The 16,414-nt window shown below is 37.3% G+C and overlaps 1 protein-coding gene across 12 annotated transcripts in view; it reads left to right on the top strand.

Annotated features, from left to right (window-relative positions):
- Window positions 1-16,414, top strand: part of TNRC6B (trinucleotide repeat containing adaptor 6B) — a 132,538-nt gene that overhangs the window by 13,907 nt on the left and 102,217 nt on the right. For 10 of the 12 annotated variants that reach the window (XM_085048699.1, XM_085048695.1, XM_085048691.1 and 7 more), the window contains one exon: window positions 3,787-3,876. In XM_085048699.1, coding sequence (XP_084904825.1) covers window positions 3,842-3,876 — 35 coding nt within the window. In that variant the 5' untranslated portion in view covers window positions 3,787-3,841. Of the gene's footprint in view, window positions 1-2,845; window positions 2,926-3,786; window positions 3,886-16,414 lie in introns of those variants that run through there. The other 2 variants (XM_085048700.1, XM_085048694.1) reach the window with 2 other exon arrangements.

Here is a 16,414-nt window from a genome sequence, read left to right as displayed (position 1 = left end):
GAAAATTAATCCTGGAGGAAGTACCTTGTTCCCTGGTATTAGTTTTCAGGGATTTATAAGTATATGGAAATCTTGTTCAGGTTTTACTTGCCGCAGTGTGTTGGAATGCAGTAGTGCAGAGATAGTATCCATAAGGATACTGCACTGTTCTGCTTACACTGAGAGTATGGCTGGTAGCTACATCCATCATCCTGATCCCACTAAACAAAATATGTGCATCTTTCCCTCAGAAAAGAGATGGAACAAGAACAGGACCACATATCAAACTGGATTGTCCCAAAACCATACTAATTTATGACAGGACAGTATTGCAGTAGGCATTAAAGTTCATTAGAAATCCAGCTAGTTCATATTAATGAATATTTTTATCTTTGAGAATAGATTGTCATCACTGTATTATATTTTAATGAGTTAAGTAAAAGTTGTTCCTAGCTTTAGACATGCCTTTGCTACATTGTATGTGGGCATACCAAGTGCATTGCTATTTGTCAGACCTTCCTTGGAGTTATCTCACTCCAGTTAAAGTTAGTTAATTTTTATGAAGGATATCAAGTGAATATAAAGATTAGGGGATTTCAGTCACATTTCAGGTAGTTTGGGTAGATATATGCAAGGGTGGAAGAAGAGGATTATCTTACTTTTGACATTTTCCAGGAGTGACTTTGTTGATAGGAGTTTGATCTGAAAATCTAAATGGACTGTCTATAAATTCTCTTTTTATCATCTGGGAACCTGACACATCACATGAAGTATTGAATATAAGTAAATAAATGCCTTTATGCTTTTGGCATTTTCCTACTCCTGTAGGGTGCTAGTACAAATTCTTACTTCCTGTCTATCCTCCCTATATAAAATAATTTGCCCTGTGTGTCACCTGCAGCTCTCTGGTCAGAAGCTGGTGAGCTGAAGAGGTGGTGTCAGTAACATGGAGTGATTATGTTATTTATTCATGTGATGGCAATTAGCAGTCTCTGTTGGCTGAGAAGTCACCCTCAGTTGTAAATGACATCTACAAAGGTCTGCCACAGATGTAGTGTCCCATGGTTTCAGGAATCTTGAAGTGTCTCCTTCTGGCAATAAATAAACTTACAATGCAGCATTCTTGTGCCAGTGGCTAAGGGAATCAATTCATGTATGCAGAAGAACATAAAAATTACTGAATTGGGCTCATAGTTTATTGCAGGATGTTTTGTGTACTGAAAGAACCCAGAAGCAAATGCAAGAAAGTACAAAAAAAACCTTCCTCTTGCAATGCCTCTTAGTCTATGACTTAGGGTCTTCCTGTACTAGCTACAAATTATTTTTGGAGGATTTTCTTTTTCCCATATTGAATTTTTCTGGTAAACTACTGAGCCTTTTAGAACTTGTAACTTTTTACTGTCCCCTGTGAGTGAGTTTACTCTAACTAAGCATTGTATGACATAATATGTTTTTTTAAATGTTAAACCTGATAAAAAATGAGTTATGGGATAAATGAAGAGTGAATGAATAAACCCTTTTCCTTCTCCATTGTATTTTCTTTTTTATAATTTCTGTTTTTCAATTTCCTACTCAGATCTCTGAGTTCTGAATAGTTACAGTGTATTTAATCTGTCATTTGTGGAGAGGCTTGCTTGCCTTTGTTCTTGTAGCCTTTCCATTTTTTAAAATTTCCTAGTTCTACTGACCTTTCCTCCTTTGAGATACACTGGTTGGTAGTTTTTTTTGTCTTCTTCTAGGAGTAGTATATAAAAACTGGTGTCAAATACTGCCAATTCCTCTGGTAGTGAGAGATTTAAGAAGATAAAACACGTCAGTTTTTCAGAGGCTCATGTTTGAGTTCTTCCAGCACTCTGAATGAAAAGTGACTTTCCCTTGCAGTGCTTTTGGTCTGACCTGACTGGTGTTGTTTTATTTATTAGTTTTTTTTTCTTGCTTGTGTAGCTCAAGTTTATTCTTGCTTATATCTCTGATTTTGAGGCCAGGTGAGTGCCACAGGAATCCTTCTGGCCAAAGCTGATTTGGCTGTTAGACATTGGAGCTTCCCAATGACTTGACTCAGATACTGCAAAATCACATCCCAAACTCCCAGCTCTGGAAGTTCTCGAGTGGGTTTCAGAAATGCTGCATGGCAGAGAAGTACCATGGACAGGGACTGCCCAGCCTGGCCTCCTCCACTGTGGCTGCAGAGCAAAAAGCAAGAAAGTTATAGGCAGGGGGACCTTGGCATAGATGTCATGCTTAGCATTTGATACCTCTGATTTTTGATTATATGCTGAAGGCAGGATACTTAAGTCAGGATTTGGGTGAGAGTTCTCTTTTCTTGTAATTCTTTTTTTTTTCCCTGAAAAGGAAATTACTACACTGTAAGTTTTTGCAACTCTTGTGCTTTGCATCACAATGTATGATATTACTGAATGTAACAGCTTTTTGGTTATAAGATTAAGTTGTATGTTACGTTTTGTGGCTTCAGGCCCTTAATGTTTGTAGAACATGTTCTTCACTCCTTGAGTCAATGACCATGACAAATGTTGTCTACCTATGTGCAGCATGCAGAGGGAGTTGGAGTGCAGACAGCCTTACACTCTGAACAGGCATTAACAATGAAATGAAGGAGGTGCATCCGGATGATAAACCAAGCTTTCTCTTTTTGACCTTGTTACTATTTGCACCCCCCAAGTTGTCACTTTCCAGGCTTGGAATTGCTGCTGTGAAGGTGACTGTCAGCAGCTCTAAACTGAGGTACAGAACTAGAGAGACTTGAAATGGATTTTGATTGCCAGTGCAGTTAAAGAGTTACATAATCTCGAGAGGGACAGCTGTTAGAGGCCAACAGCTCTTGGCTTTAACAGAATTCTTAACTCAGTGCACTCAGTGTGAGCCCTTGCTTTCTGTATACCTGGAATGTTAGAGATCTGGTCATGGCCTATGTCTTGCATTTTGAGTGTAAGAGATTCCTGATGAATTTATTCTGGTGCATTTATCTCTTAAATTGATTATTTTGATCCATTACCCTTGAAAGATACCTCATGCTCTGGAGCAGAAGACATTCTAATCTTAAACACCAGAGTCTCCCTAACTGTATTGCATCCTTCCATCAGTTACTTGACAATTTGAAGAATGGAGTTTGGGGTGCAGATTTTCTTCAGTTGGAACTGCACTGATACTGTCAAACAAAAAGAGATTACTTAGTAGTGTTGAATATTGGAAACACTGGGATCTGTTGACCTGAGTTAGACTGGAAATGCCAGCCTGAAGCTGAATGACTTTATCTGTTCCTGGAACCATTTATATTCTGGAATGTATTTAGTTTTAAAATGAAGTCAAGGAAAAATTCTTGGAAGTAAGACTTTAGAGGAACTGTGAGATCACTGGAAGTCTTAACCATGTTTCAAACTAATAACCTTTAGATTATCTGTAAACTGAATTTCTGAAGCTTATATTTGCACAAAAGCTATTTCTTAGTAAGAATGAATTGCTCAGCTCTGGTTTGTGTGATCATTCCTTACTGGCTGTAGCTTTTATGAGTAAAATCTCATTAAATACTCAGCAACGACACTTCAAAGTTAGAAAGTATATTCCTGTTAAGTGAGTTTTTTTCTTTTAATGAAGTAGTTTTGTCTTATCCTGAATTAATAGTTGTCTTGTCTGTGTAAAACATAATTTCAGTGAATATGTGCAGAATTGGCAGCATTAAATGTCGTAGCCTAGAATTGTTGTTTATGTGCACTGCAATCTCACATAACATTTTTAAAGGCAAAAAAATGTCATTGTTTTTAAAACATATCTTTTTTGTTTATCTTTTAGGCAGTATTTTGCATTTCTGCAGAGCTTTGCACAGATCCTGTTCCCATGCAAACTGATGAGGGAGAAATACTGGAGGAAGGCAGTCCCAAGGTCAGTGAGGTAAATGCTACTGTGTTTTGGAGGAACAAGAGCTTGCTTGGCTGAAATGGGGTGTATGTGGAGCAAACATCGACTGGTGGTGGTATTTTTAATAAATACTTACATGCAGATATTTATTATATATTACCATGGAGATACTTTAAAAATTAAGCTTTGAAAAACCTTTAGAAAGACAGGGCATTTTGCCAGCCACTAAGGAATGTAACGTGGTTATGGGCACTTCCAGGAAGGAAAGAGAAAACTTGTAAAAAGATACTAACCTTGATTGTATTTAATTTGTGAAAACTGGAAGGGCTTTCTGTCCTACCCACGCACCCTCTGAACTAAGTGAAGGAATTAGACACGTGGGCCCTTAGGTGCAGGTGTTGGTGTCTGTGGATTACTGACTGACCTATATTGAAGGTGTTCTGCTTCTTGTTTCCTTGTGCTGGCCAGCCTGTGCTGTGCTGTGTTGTGACACTGGGTTGTGTGTTGCTTTTAAAGGTACCTCTGCTTCTCAGCACATCTTGTTGGGACAGGAGTGTGTAAAGTATTCTGTTGAATACTGTGTTGTGTCCTGCTTTTTGCTTACTTCCTCAAGATGCAAATGTTAAGGCACAAATTACTTTGGTTTTCATAATGACATAGTCATTGTCATGCTCTTCTATAGGTTTATAAATACAATTTATAGTCCTGCCTACTCAGTGAGTTAGTGTTAGCATTGCAACTGATCTGTGTTTAAAACATGATCCCTGCATTTCACAAGAATTTGAATCATTGTTAGCTTGCTTGTAGTTTTGTGTGAGAGACAGACTGAAAAATGAAAAATCACAAGACTAAAGTTAAAATTTGTTTTCTAGATAGACCTTTGGAGAGATGCTTTTGTTGTTTTAGGGTCTAAGAAAAAAACATTTTTTTTCTTGCTGCAAGCACCAAGTCAGGAAATAATTATTAGAGAAAGGACTTGGCAATTGTGCTGCATGTACTTTTGGAGTTGTGTTAATTTTAAATAGCTTTGAAGGAAGGTTGGCTCTAGATTAGGAGCTGAAAAATGAGACTATATCAGTGGATGTACTTGCAGCAATCCAGGGTATTGAATGCATCTTTTGACAAGGATGTGATTACAGGTTTCAGTGCGGAATAGATGTGAGAGAGGAGACATCATGGTGCAATTAATTACTGATTTTAGCATAGTTATTGGTGCTTTCTTTTCACCACATGCAGAGGATCTTGGCATGTGTGTGTACACACATTTATGAGTATATAAACACCTGCCTGTGTGTATATTTATGGATACATAGCTTTCTTTTTTTTGTTGCCTGTGTGGCAGGAAGTATACTGAAGTAACTATCTTCTCCTCCAATGAAGGGTATGCTTTCCTTTGGCATGCTTAATTCTGGGCATAATGGTGAAGATTTTATCTCTGCTCCAAAAACTGACTGAGCTTAAATTTAAAACCAAATTCTTTATACTGACTTTGGACAGCTAAACGTATATGAAGTATTGCTTTGAAACAATTGTCATTTAGAGAATGTGGGAGATTAGGAATCATACATCTGGTATTTAGTGTTATTAATAAAAAAACTATATAGGATCAGTATATATAAGCAAAAAAGTAATGACCACATCTAGTCCTTCTCCCGATTCTGTGATGTACAGGACTAGTCATTGAAGTTTATTTTTCAGTGTTTCTCAGTCTGTAAATTATTATCATCTCTTTCCTTGTCTCAGGAGAGTTTTATAGCTATAACAGTTGAAGGTTTGTCCTAGAAAAATTTAGGCAAAGTATATTTCACTGTATTGACTAGTATCATTAAAATGATGCCCTTAATTTACAAATGTTTATGTGATCTAATGACCCATTTTCATGGGGATAGATTTTTCTATGAATTTTTTTTTAAAGTATTCGGTAATGTAGTTCAGTTTTTTTCCTTTTGTCAGGTTATTTCCCCATCCCTCCCCACTCACTCCCAACTTTTTCAGCCAGGAGACATGAGGCATACTTGAATGAAATATTATGAAAGAGATGAGACCAAAATCATCTTTCATGGACATACCATGAACATCAGGATATAAAGATTTGGGTGCTGCAAGAATTAATTTTTTTGTGGCACCAGCCTGAAAATAACCTAAGTGTTTTATGTGAAGATTCTATAATATAGTGGAAAACAAATGATGTGTCATGCTTTATGCTTGTGAACTGCTTTGGTTCCATAACTGTCTCAGATTTTCTGGCATCCTAGACTGATACAGTGTTCTGAGACATCCAGGTCAAGACTTGAAGATAAAGGGAGATTTTTTCTGGTTTTGAAAAAGGAAAAAAAATTGTGCCTCATGTAGAACCAAGCAAGTCACTTTAAAGACTATCTATGTCCTTCAAACTTACTTACACTATGTAAGGTGTGGTTAGAAAATTTAAGCCCTGCAGTCAGACATCATGAAGAATTATGTTCTTGCTTGACTCCTAACAACCTGATGACACAGTTGTAAAGTTTGCTTTCATGCTTGCCTTTGCCACTCTTGAAATGACTGACAAACTGAGTGGCAGCTTCTTGGAAATTAGGCTTAAGGAAAGTTACTGAGGGACTCAGTTCTCATGTTGGTGTTTATTTCTACCACTTTTGTTAATGCATACATTTTCATTCAATTAGTATTTTTTTTTAATATTGTGGTTGTTGAGTTCTGCTCTTGTTCGTCTCAATTTTGCATACTTGGGGAAATTTCTACAGTTCTTCCCCTTAGTTTTTTGGCAGCCTTTGGATTGTTTTCCATCAGAGAGTGTGTTTTGTGCATGGCCTTTCCCTTCCTCTCCTGGCTGCTTTTGGAGACATTTGGTGTCTTGCTAGTTTTGTGGCCAGGGCTTTTCATATGAGCTGATTCCATTGTTTGATCTCACAGTTTCTTTCTTGTTGTCAGACTAACAGAAAATCCTCTTTCTTTAAAATGGCATCAACATGGTAAAGGCAGCTGGCACCTGTCAATAGCACACTCTTGATTCCAATAGTTATCTAATGCTACACAGGGGGGAAGCAACTTGTGCAGAAGTCAGTTTTTTCAAATGAGCATAGCAGGTTTAAAAATTAACTTAATTTTGACAGATGTGGAAGTCTTATTTCATGATAGTATTGGTTCTGAGTCCAGCCTTTGACTGACCAGCACCATGGGTGGCAAAGGCTCACCAGTGTGGTACAATCAAGGGAATTTTGTAGGACTGGTGATCTCCCCAGTTTTGTTTGCTGGAGATGCTGGTGGGAGGCAGGAACCACTGGGTCATTCTGGTGCCCTGATATCAAAGTGAAATCTTCTGTTACCTCTCCATTGCACCAGGAGGAAAAGAAATTTTTGAGTATTTCTGCTTGGAGCCCTACACCCTTTGCTGTTATTTGGATTATGATTTTAATTTTTAATTATATTTTGTGGTAGCAAGTTAGCTACTAGTGATTACTAGGCTTTTTCCATCAACAACCTTGGTACTCTGAAAATATCAACAAGCACTGGACTTCTTGTTTGTGAGTGATTTCTTTTCAGCTGTTTTGATCCATCTGTTAAGGATTACCACACAGAAAATACTTAAACTTGGTTTCTCGGTTGTTCCCTTGCTGTAAAATAGTACAGGAGGAAGCTAAAATTTTATGCCTGATTTGAAGTATTTTTAGATTTCTTTCAGTGTTGAGAGGAGTTTTGAGTTTATGCAGGAAACTTCTTTATCAAAAAATGCAATTAAAATGTTTATGTTAAATGTAGAATTTCCCTTTCCCCTCCTAGTTGTTTCCTTCATGTCTCATAGTAAAAGCCTATGAATTCAGAGGGGGTGAGGGACTTTGACTTAAGTAATTTATAGAAAGGTATTTATGAATTGTGCTTTTCCTTCAATGTTGCAGAAGGGAAAGGAGGAAAAACAGTGAGTTCTGCCATTTTAATGTTTTGTATGCTAAAAATCAGGGACACAAAATTTTGATTGAAAATGTGACTGCATTGGCTGTGTAATAATGCTCAATTCCTAATAAGTACAGGAAAAGGGAGAAGATTCTGTATTGTATGGTGTTAGGAAAATGTAATTTTATTCAAAGTTTTCATTAGTATTTATAGAAGTAATTATTGAACTGAATCGGTAGGCCAGGAATTAAGGTGCTTTTTCATACTTTGGTTTTTTCAAAACCAGTGACACAGCCACTGAGGCTTGCCTGGTTTTTCAGTCTCACAGTCCAGTGCCACTTACTTACAGGCTGTCTTGAGGTCACCTGTTAATCCTTGATTTGTTTCAAGTTGCTGTCCTGTTCTCATCTGTCAGTGTGAATCTTTCCCTTACATTAAGGCCTGCCTGTTCTCAGCCTGGTTAATTCTTGCTTTTCTTGCCTCTTGGTGTCTAATTGTGAGATAGCATTTGCCTACTATTTAAGTCACTCTTTAGAACTCTGTTGGCACTGGCTGTGTTTTGTTGGGGTGTTTTGTTTTGTCGGGGTTTTTTTATCCTGAAGAGTTCAAACAGAGATGATGAAAAGGTTAAAAAGTATATGAATCAATAATCTCAACTCTTGCTTTTACTTCATACACATTGAGAATAAAGGAACATGAGCCTGTGTTAAGCTATGTATTTTTATATTTATAAACAGAATGTTAAAATTCAGAAGGAAGTGTTGTTAGGAGTTCTCTTTCCTAAAAGCAGGAATGTTCCACAGTTATGGGTAAGGTATGCTCAGTTTCTGATGTGATATTGCATAATGTTGACAATAGTGCAAAGGTTAGGCTGATGCTTTCATTTTGTGGGATTTAGAATTAATATAGTGAAAAACAAAACTCCTTAGCTGAGTAATTAAACTTACAGCATCCAAAACCTTGATGCCTGTATCTCTGAGGCTTATAATCCTATTTAATGATACAGAACTGGGTTTCTATTCAGATAGCACTAAATAATTTAAAACATTCAGGCCTATACAGTAATGAAATGAACAGTATGTTTTGTGACTGTAATTTTTAAAAAGATGTTTTCCAGTCTAGTACTGGCCTGGTGCTTTCAGGTGATGATTCTCTGCAGTATGAATCCCTGCTACCTTTGGAAATTTTTGGCTTGTTACAAGAGGTGAGCTTTCAACCTCAGTGGGCTTTCTTGAGAGTACCTGACAATTCTGAGTGGGTTTCAGTTTGCTCACCGTGGCTGTTGCTTCTCCTCTGGATCCAGGACCATAGGCTTTGGCATATTTTTAGGTAGTTGATTCATTTTTCATATTAACTCACTAGTGAACATCATTTTTGATGTCCACTGGTGGCTTGTGGAGCTTCCAGCATTTCTGTGCCCTGATATACAGAGAATGTTTCAATCATTTTTCTGGAACATGAGTTGTTGGAGCAGCTCATCTTCATAATGCTGACGTACAACTATACTAAGTTCCTGGAGTCTTTCTATGAAGTATCTTGTAAAGTTGTTTAAAAGTAGAGAGGTATTCTGCCTAACAAGACAATGAATGCTTCTCCCAAAATGTAGCAGCTTAATGATTAGGAGCACAAAGAATTTCTCACAACAGAAACTGATGTCATCTTCATGCACTGCTAGCTTCATTTTGTTAACCTGAAAGTGCTACAGCTCCTGAGGAGAGTGATTTCAAAACCAAAGTATTTGAATATCATGTATAGAAAAAAAGAATCCATTAACCTCTCAGTAAAGAATGAAATTACTTTAAACTTAAAGTTAATAAAATAGTTCTTTCTTTTAATAACATGAGCTTGTAGAAGTGTTACGACAAAGTCCTCTTGTTTTAAGTATAGGTTAACCTAGTCCATCAAGGGGAGCAGAAATTTTGGGCTAGTTTTTCTCTGGAACTTTAACACTGAGGCTAGGAAAAGAACTTAAAATACCTTCCTACAAAACACTACATGCTTGGACCTTTCTACATGGGGGGAAAAATCCAAGCAAGCCTGCTTGTGAGTTTATAACTTCAAATTTCAAGATATTGTAACAAAGAGCTATAATTATGGTGTGGGGCTTAACCCTAGCTGGCAACTAAGCACCTCACTGCTGCTCATCCTCACTCCTGCCCCTGCAGTGAGATGGAAGGGGAGAATTGCAAGGGTAAAAGTCAGAAAAGACCTGAACTGAGATAAAGACAATGTAAGAATTTGGAGGGAAAAATACCCCAAACCAACAACAAAGAGAAGAGGAAAATAAAACCCATGAAAGAGCAAATGGTGCAAAAGTAAAGGGATTGCGTGCTGAGAAACAACTGATGCCCAGCCAGTCTCTGAGCAATGGCAGCCCCTGCCAACCTCCACACACACCCTCAGCCCCTCAGTTTTCATGCTGAGCATGATGCTGTGTAGTGTGGAATATCCCTTTGGACAGCTGGGGTCAGCTGTCCTGGCTGTGTCCCCTCCCAGCTTCCTGTGCAGCCCTGGCCTTCTTGCTGGTGGGGTGACAAACAAAATGCCTTGATGCTGTGGGAGCTCTGCTCAGCACTAACTGAAACATCCCTGTGTTATCAGCACTGCTTCCAGCACAAATCCAAAACACAGTCCTCTGCCAGCTACTATCTAGAAATTGAGCTCAATCCCAGCCAAAACCAGTACAGTATGTTATCAGGGTCTACTATAAAAAAGCTGTTATAAACAAGGTAAAATTGTTGAGGACTTTTCAAAAAAGAACATGGAATTAGACAGTACTACTCAAACTGTTGTAAAGGAATGCTGTTGATAGCCTATCTGCTTGGACATTTTTAAAGAAATTCAGGATCAAGTTCAGGATTCTGCCAGTTGGGTGTACTGTTCTCTACAGAGGCAAGATGGATTGCTCATTTGAAACCTACTTATCCATAGTGAAGACTGCTGAAATATAGATGCTGAACTGAAAGATGGCTCTCTGTTTTCTAATCTCAAAATACCCTGAAGTGCTTTTGAATCACAAAAGAGGAGGATAACACAATGATGTATTTTCTTTCTCCTGGAAAATATTGTCATGTGCCAAGTTGACTTGGAGATCTGTAAGAACTGTCACCATACCTTCTTTGATCCAGTCTTTTCATATGTACAGTTCCTGAGGAGGAAGTGCACTGGCATGGCATGTCACTGCAGTGATTAGCTGCATGTCTCATTTCTAAAGGGAAAAACCACTTCAGTCTTTAAAACAATTCAGTTTAAACTCCTCTATTCCATTCTTTTAAGGATACTTTCCTTTTCATGAATATTTTCTCATTAGATTTGTTTTCCCAACCAATAGCATCTCTTTTCCAGTTGATTACAGCAGTTTATACTTTGCAAAGCAGACAAAGAAGCAGATATTTGCTTAAAGATTGAAGAAGCAGTTTTGCATTTGAGAGCTTATGTGGTGTAGTCCCTCTATGATGTTGATGACAGGGAAATTGCTTTGTGGCTTTGCTTACAAAGTGTCTCTTCTCATGCAGCTGTACTATTGGCACACAGTTTGAGGGGTTTCCACCTTTTCAGAATATTGCCTTTTGATCTCTTTGCATTTGGTATTGTCTTTACAGACTTGTCGGCAGTGGTTGTAGTGGATGTGAATTGTGACAAATTTCTGTGTATTCAGCCACTTGAAACAAAATCTTATAGATGTGGAAGTATTGAGGAATGTTTTCAGTTTTACTGTCTTAGGGCAGACTTGAGTGGGATAGGTATTTGGGAAGAAATGTGAGCCACGGGAATTAAAGCTTACTCTACCCTACTTTAAAAAATCTTAGATTTACTCTAAAAATAATTTGTAATCTGTTAATTTGGCTGAGTCATTGAAAGGTATAAAATCCACTGGTCTTGTTCACTTCATGCATTTGCAAGACTTTGTACATTTGCCTGACCCTACAAGGACTATTTCCTTTTCATTTTGTGGACCAGATGGGTATGAATTTGCTTCAGTTCCTCAAAACTTTTTCTTCACTCACTGGGTGTGGAAGAAATGCATGTGAGGCTTGATGAGAAGAGTACCAAAAATAGTAGTGGTGGTCTTCATCATTCCAGTACATAAGAGGGTGACTGGACAGCTAAGGATGCTGGAAGTCTGCAAAAACACATTGTGTGATACTGGTTCCCCTGAAAGGTAAAAACAACTTTAAAAACATGTCAGCATTTCCTGTCACTTGCTTAAAGTCACTGAAGCATTTGATTTGTAGGCAAGAGAGTGTATTATAAGAGGGGAGAATGTAAGAGTTGTCTACAGATGCAGTAGTGTGGAGTTAGGTTAAGTAATATTCAGAAGTACCCTGAAATCATATTGGTTGGTTTCAGCTGATAAAATTTCCACATGTAATTCCCAGAGAAATAACTCATTCCTGTGGCATCTAGAGGTTTGTTGGGGTTTTTTTGAGGCCAAGTTGTAGAAAAGCCCAGGTTCTGCCCCAGAGATGAGTGGCTATTTTAATGGTTTGATGGTCTGTCAGATAGCTAATCTTTTTCATAATCTTGATAAATTGGGAAAAATTTTACAAGCAAGCAGCAGTGTCAGTGGCACCCTTGTGACTGAAATGAGTTTGGATTTGCATTCTGATAACTGGAGAAACTGGAAAGCAGCTGTGGGTGTGAGTAGCTTGTATTCCTTCTCCTTTTTGACAGTGGTCGAAAGTGGATGCCTAATACAGACTTAAAGCAGGGTTAATATATACATATAACAGAACTGTTCTCAGCCTCCAGCTGTTGAGGAACATTCTGGGCCACTGGCAGTTTCTGTGTGTTTAGAATCCACACAACACAGGAAAGAAAGTTCTTCTTTCTATTGCTTGCCTGTCCGGTCTGATCTCTTAAGGCAGGATAACTTCAGCACCAATTTGTGTGTGCCTGGTTTATGTCATTTTAGCCATTCCTAACAAACAGCAGCAAACACTATTTGTGGCAGTGAAGGTGATTAAATGTGTACTCCAAAAGTGTAACTTAGTTTTCTGTAATTCTGATTATCATCTGCTTTCTTTAGCCTTTGAAAATTCTTTTAGCTCTTCATGTCTGTTGTCCATTTGTGGCAATGCATCATCTAGATTTCCAGATCTAAGTGGGAGGAAGCAGTTAATATGTCTTCTCTCTTCTGTGTCAGAGTGGTTATCAATATGTATATCAGAATATCAGCCACTTACAGATGTCAGTTTGAACTGCTATAACTTGTTCATTTGTGTCTGCACCATGAGTAGGAAATTGACTGTAAAATGAGTTGGCTACATAGAGTCACTGGGTTGCATACAAGTGGCTGCTAAAAGTAGTGGTGGAGGTGAGCTGTTCAAGGGCTTTAGGGTCAGATTTGTCCCCTAAGTGGAAAAAATTTGTTATGAAAGTGTAAAAGGTTATTTTCAGAGTAGCTGAAGTTAGCGGGAATTCATGTCTTGTGAAATGCTTCGGCTCTTTAGCTGAAGAATAATATAAAAGGTTAATTTAATAAAATACAGGAATTTTTAGTCTTACTAAGTTCAGATTTTCCTGGGGTTCATCCATACTATGTATGTACCAAACACACTAAAAAATGGATCATCAACAGTGGTGCAGGAAAAGGAAAGCAGTTTTGCTTAAATTCAGAATGCTTTAATTTTTTTTTTTTTTTTTTTTTGGTGTGTCTGAGTTTGGTGGACTATTATTCAAAGCTGCCTTGGCAGCTTCAGAGTTGAAGTTTTCAGATGGTATTTCTGGATATCCTGTCATACCATGACTTGAGTGACTTTAACATCTTTGGTGGCTGACGTGTTACTGGCAAAACTGTATCTTGCTGCAAACAACTAGGTGGTTTGAATTGCTTTCAGAGCAAGATTTAGATTAATTATTGTGTATATATATATTTATATATATATATCTATGTATAAACACACACACCTACACAAGCTGTTGTATTTGAAATACTTTGCAGCTCAGTAATGCATTATAAAAATAATAAATTTTTAATTAAGTAAACTTTCTTATCTGTACAAAGTTAAGTGTGGCTGGGACCCTAATCTTTTTAGTATTTCCAAAGTGTGACTGGTGTTTTGATGATATTCATAAAACTGTTTGTTTTAAGCTTAGCAGGGAATTCATGTTAAGCTGCTGGGTATTTCACAGAATATTAGTGAACAAACATTTTAAATATTACATAGAAAGTGAGCCATGGGTTATTCCTGCAATAGCTTGGGATTCATTGGTGACATGACAGCTGAAACTAAAGGCGAAACTTCTGGTCTTTAGCCACTGCTGCAGCTTTTGTGCTTTTTTAGGGGTAGCATAAATGACATATTCTGAGTTACATAGGTTAATGATTAATTGAGTTGCCACTGATAATCCATCCTGCTGTTCTATAAGGATGATGCATGTTTTAATGATGGCATATGTTACCATGTTGGTATTTCTTCTAGTTTCTTTCTAATATTTCTGTGAGCCAGGAGTTAAACTATCATTAAGCTGCATCTAACAAGCAGCAGTATCAGATTAGTAACTTTTGAAGGTAATGATGTGTGGTCTAAGTGTGTTAGCATTCAACATGATTAGCAGGGAGCACTAAAATGTGAAGTGTGACTTAGCAGGGGGATTATGTTAGTAAGTTTTCACTTCTCTTTTAGCTAACAGAAAAACCAGTCAGGACTGTGTGATGCTAATAACATTGAAGTGCTCCCTCTAGATGCTGCTGAGAAGCTTCAATAAAAAACTGAGTGGGCTAGGAGATGGTTCTCATATTTTGGTAGTTTTTTGTTAGATCAAGACTATGCTTTGGCAAAATTGAGAGGAAAAAAAGGTAGAAATAGGCTCAAGTGAAAATTTAGTTACATCACAATGCTGTACAGTACAGCAAGGTCCTGAAAGATATTAATATATCTTCAGGATATATATTTCATGTATATCTTGTCTCTGAGACTTTGTGTGATTCAGAAAAATACTCTGTTTTCTCATTGTAGGAGCTGTTTTTTAAATTTTTTTTCTTATAAGTGTAAATCACTTATCCTAAGATTTTTTTTAAAGCTTTCATTTATGTACTGAAATAAAGATTTAATCTAAAAAGTATATTTTGGGACTGATTTTGCTAAACAATTTGTGCTATTCTATGCATATTTTGAAATGCTAGCTCAACACTAACTTATTCCTAAAAAATTATTAAAGTGTTAGCAGCTAAATTGCATTTTTTTAAAAAGAGGTTAAATAAAAGGTTTAATTAATGTTTCTAGTGATTAAAATTTTCCCCAATGCACTTTGTCCAAAGTGCTTATAAAGAAGCCAGGTGGAGAGGTGGCTCAGCTTTCCTTTCATTTGTAGCAGTGATTACATTTCTATTAGACCTCCAATGGTCTCTGAGATTTCATTTTTTATAGCACATCTTCCACCACTGTTAGCAGTAGTGACTAGTGACTAATTCCTTGGATTTCGAGGACTGGGTTGTGCAACTCTCCCTAAAACAACTATTAGTGGGACAAAATAAGTGCTGATGGCCTGTTTACAGCAGCATTGCTGCTGAGAGGACAGTGGTGTTAAAGCAGGAGTTGTGACAAAACATCAGATTTATCACTCCTAAGCTGGGCCTGCAGCAGGCTGTGTTAAAAATCGTTATTTACAGCAGGGGAAGTAGATTGCCACAACCTGCAGAAAGCAGCATTTGACCTTGGCTGTTCCTCACTGAGAGTCTAGTCATGTGCCAGATAAGGTTTTTGTGTAGTGTCTGCTTGAGATACTAGTGAATGAAAAAGCTTGGGAGAGCCTTCATCTCCTAGCAGCTTGAAGTCCTTTTTTGTTTGTTTGTTTGGGGTTTTTTTAATTGTTGTTTTGGTTGGTTGGTTGGTTTGGGGGGTTGTTGGGTTTTTTTGTTTTGTTTTGTTTGTTTTGGGGTTTTTTGTTTGGTTGATTGGTTTGTTTTTTAAATAAAACAGAAAAAAAAATCCCAGCTTTGAAAAGGAGCTGTGGAATGAGTAGGAAAAGGTGGTGATAGCAGCTCTCTGATGAAGTTGCATTAATACATTTCTTTACACTGGTGAAGACAAAAAGACCATTTAAAATTAATAACTTTTCATGATAAGCAAAGTATTTCTCACAAATGTCTACCTTTTTTCCAGAGAAAATGGTTGGTTTCCCTTATGCTCAGTTCAGCTTTGGTGGGCTAGGATAGCTAAGAAAAGAGTTGAGTCTTGTTAGGAAAATGTGCTTTCTGACTTCAGGATTCAGGAAAGATGAGGCTTTTGCCCTTGAAACTTTCTGACCCTTTGGAGTGTTGCTGACTTTATCTAGGAGATAAGGTTTACTCATTAATCAAATCCATTAGGGTCTCACTGGAGATATTTTTAGAAAGAGTAGTATGAAGCTGTAGTAACAGGTGTTGCACTTCTGGACAAAAAAAAATCGTTTATTACATCTAAGCTCATGATAAATTTCATTTTCTAGAAGTTAAGTATTGAGTCTCTAATACTGAAGAGCAGCTCTTAACTTAGATAAAACAAATTGTCTTTTATTATTTAGATATTCAATATATTAATTTTTGTTGAAATTTGGGTATTCATAGGTGCCAGGATTTTTATGGGAAAGAGCTTTACAATAATAAAATACAGAGTTCAACAACTTGCAGTTCCTTTAAAAAAAAAAAAAAATTCTATTGAATTCCTCCCCTGCTGTTTCAGGGTCTATT

Source organism: Lichenostomus cassidix, chromosome 1Aa (genome assembly GCF_008360975.1).
Source record: "Lichenostomus cassidix isolate B80296 chromosome 1Aa, HeHo_3.0, whole genome shotgun sequence".
NCBI classification, from domain to species: domain Eukaryota; kingdom Metazoa; phylum Chordata; class Aves; order Passeriformes; family Meliphagidae; genus Lichenostomus; species Lichenostomus cassidix.
The sequence above is the reverse complement of the archived record's forward strand: the minus strand, read 5'-3'. Positions and strand labels throughout refer to the sequence as shown.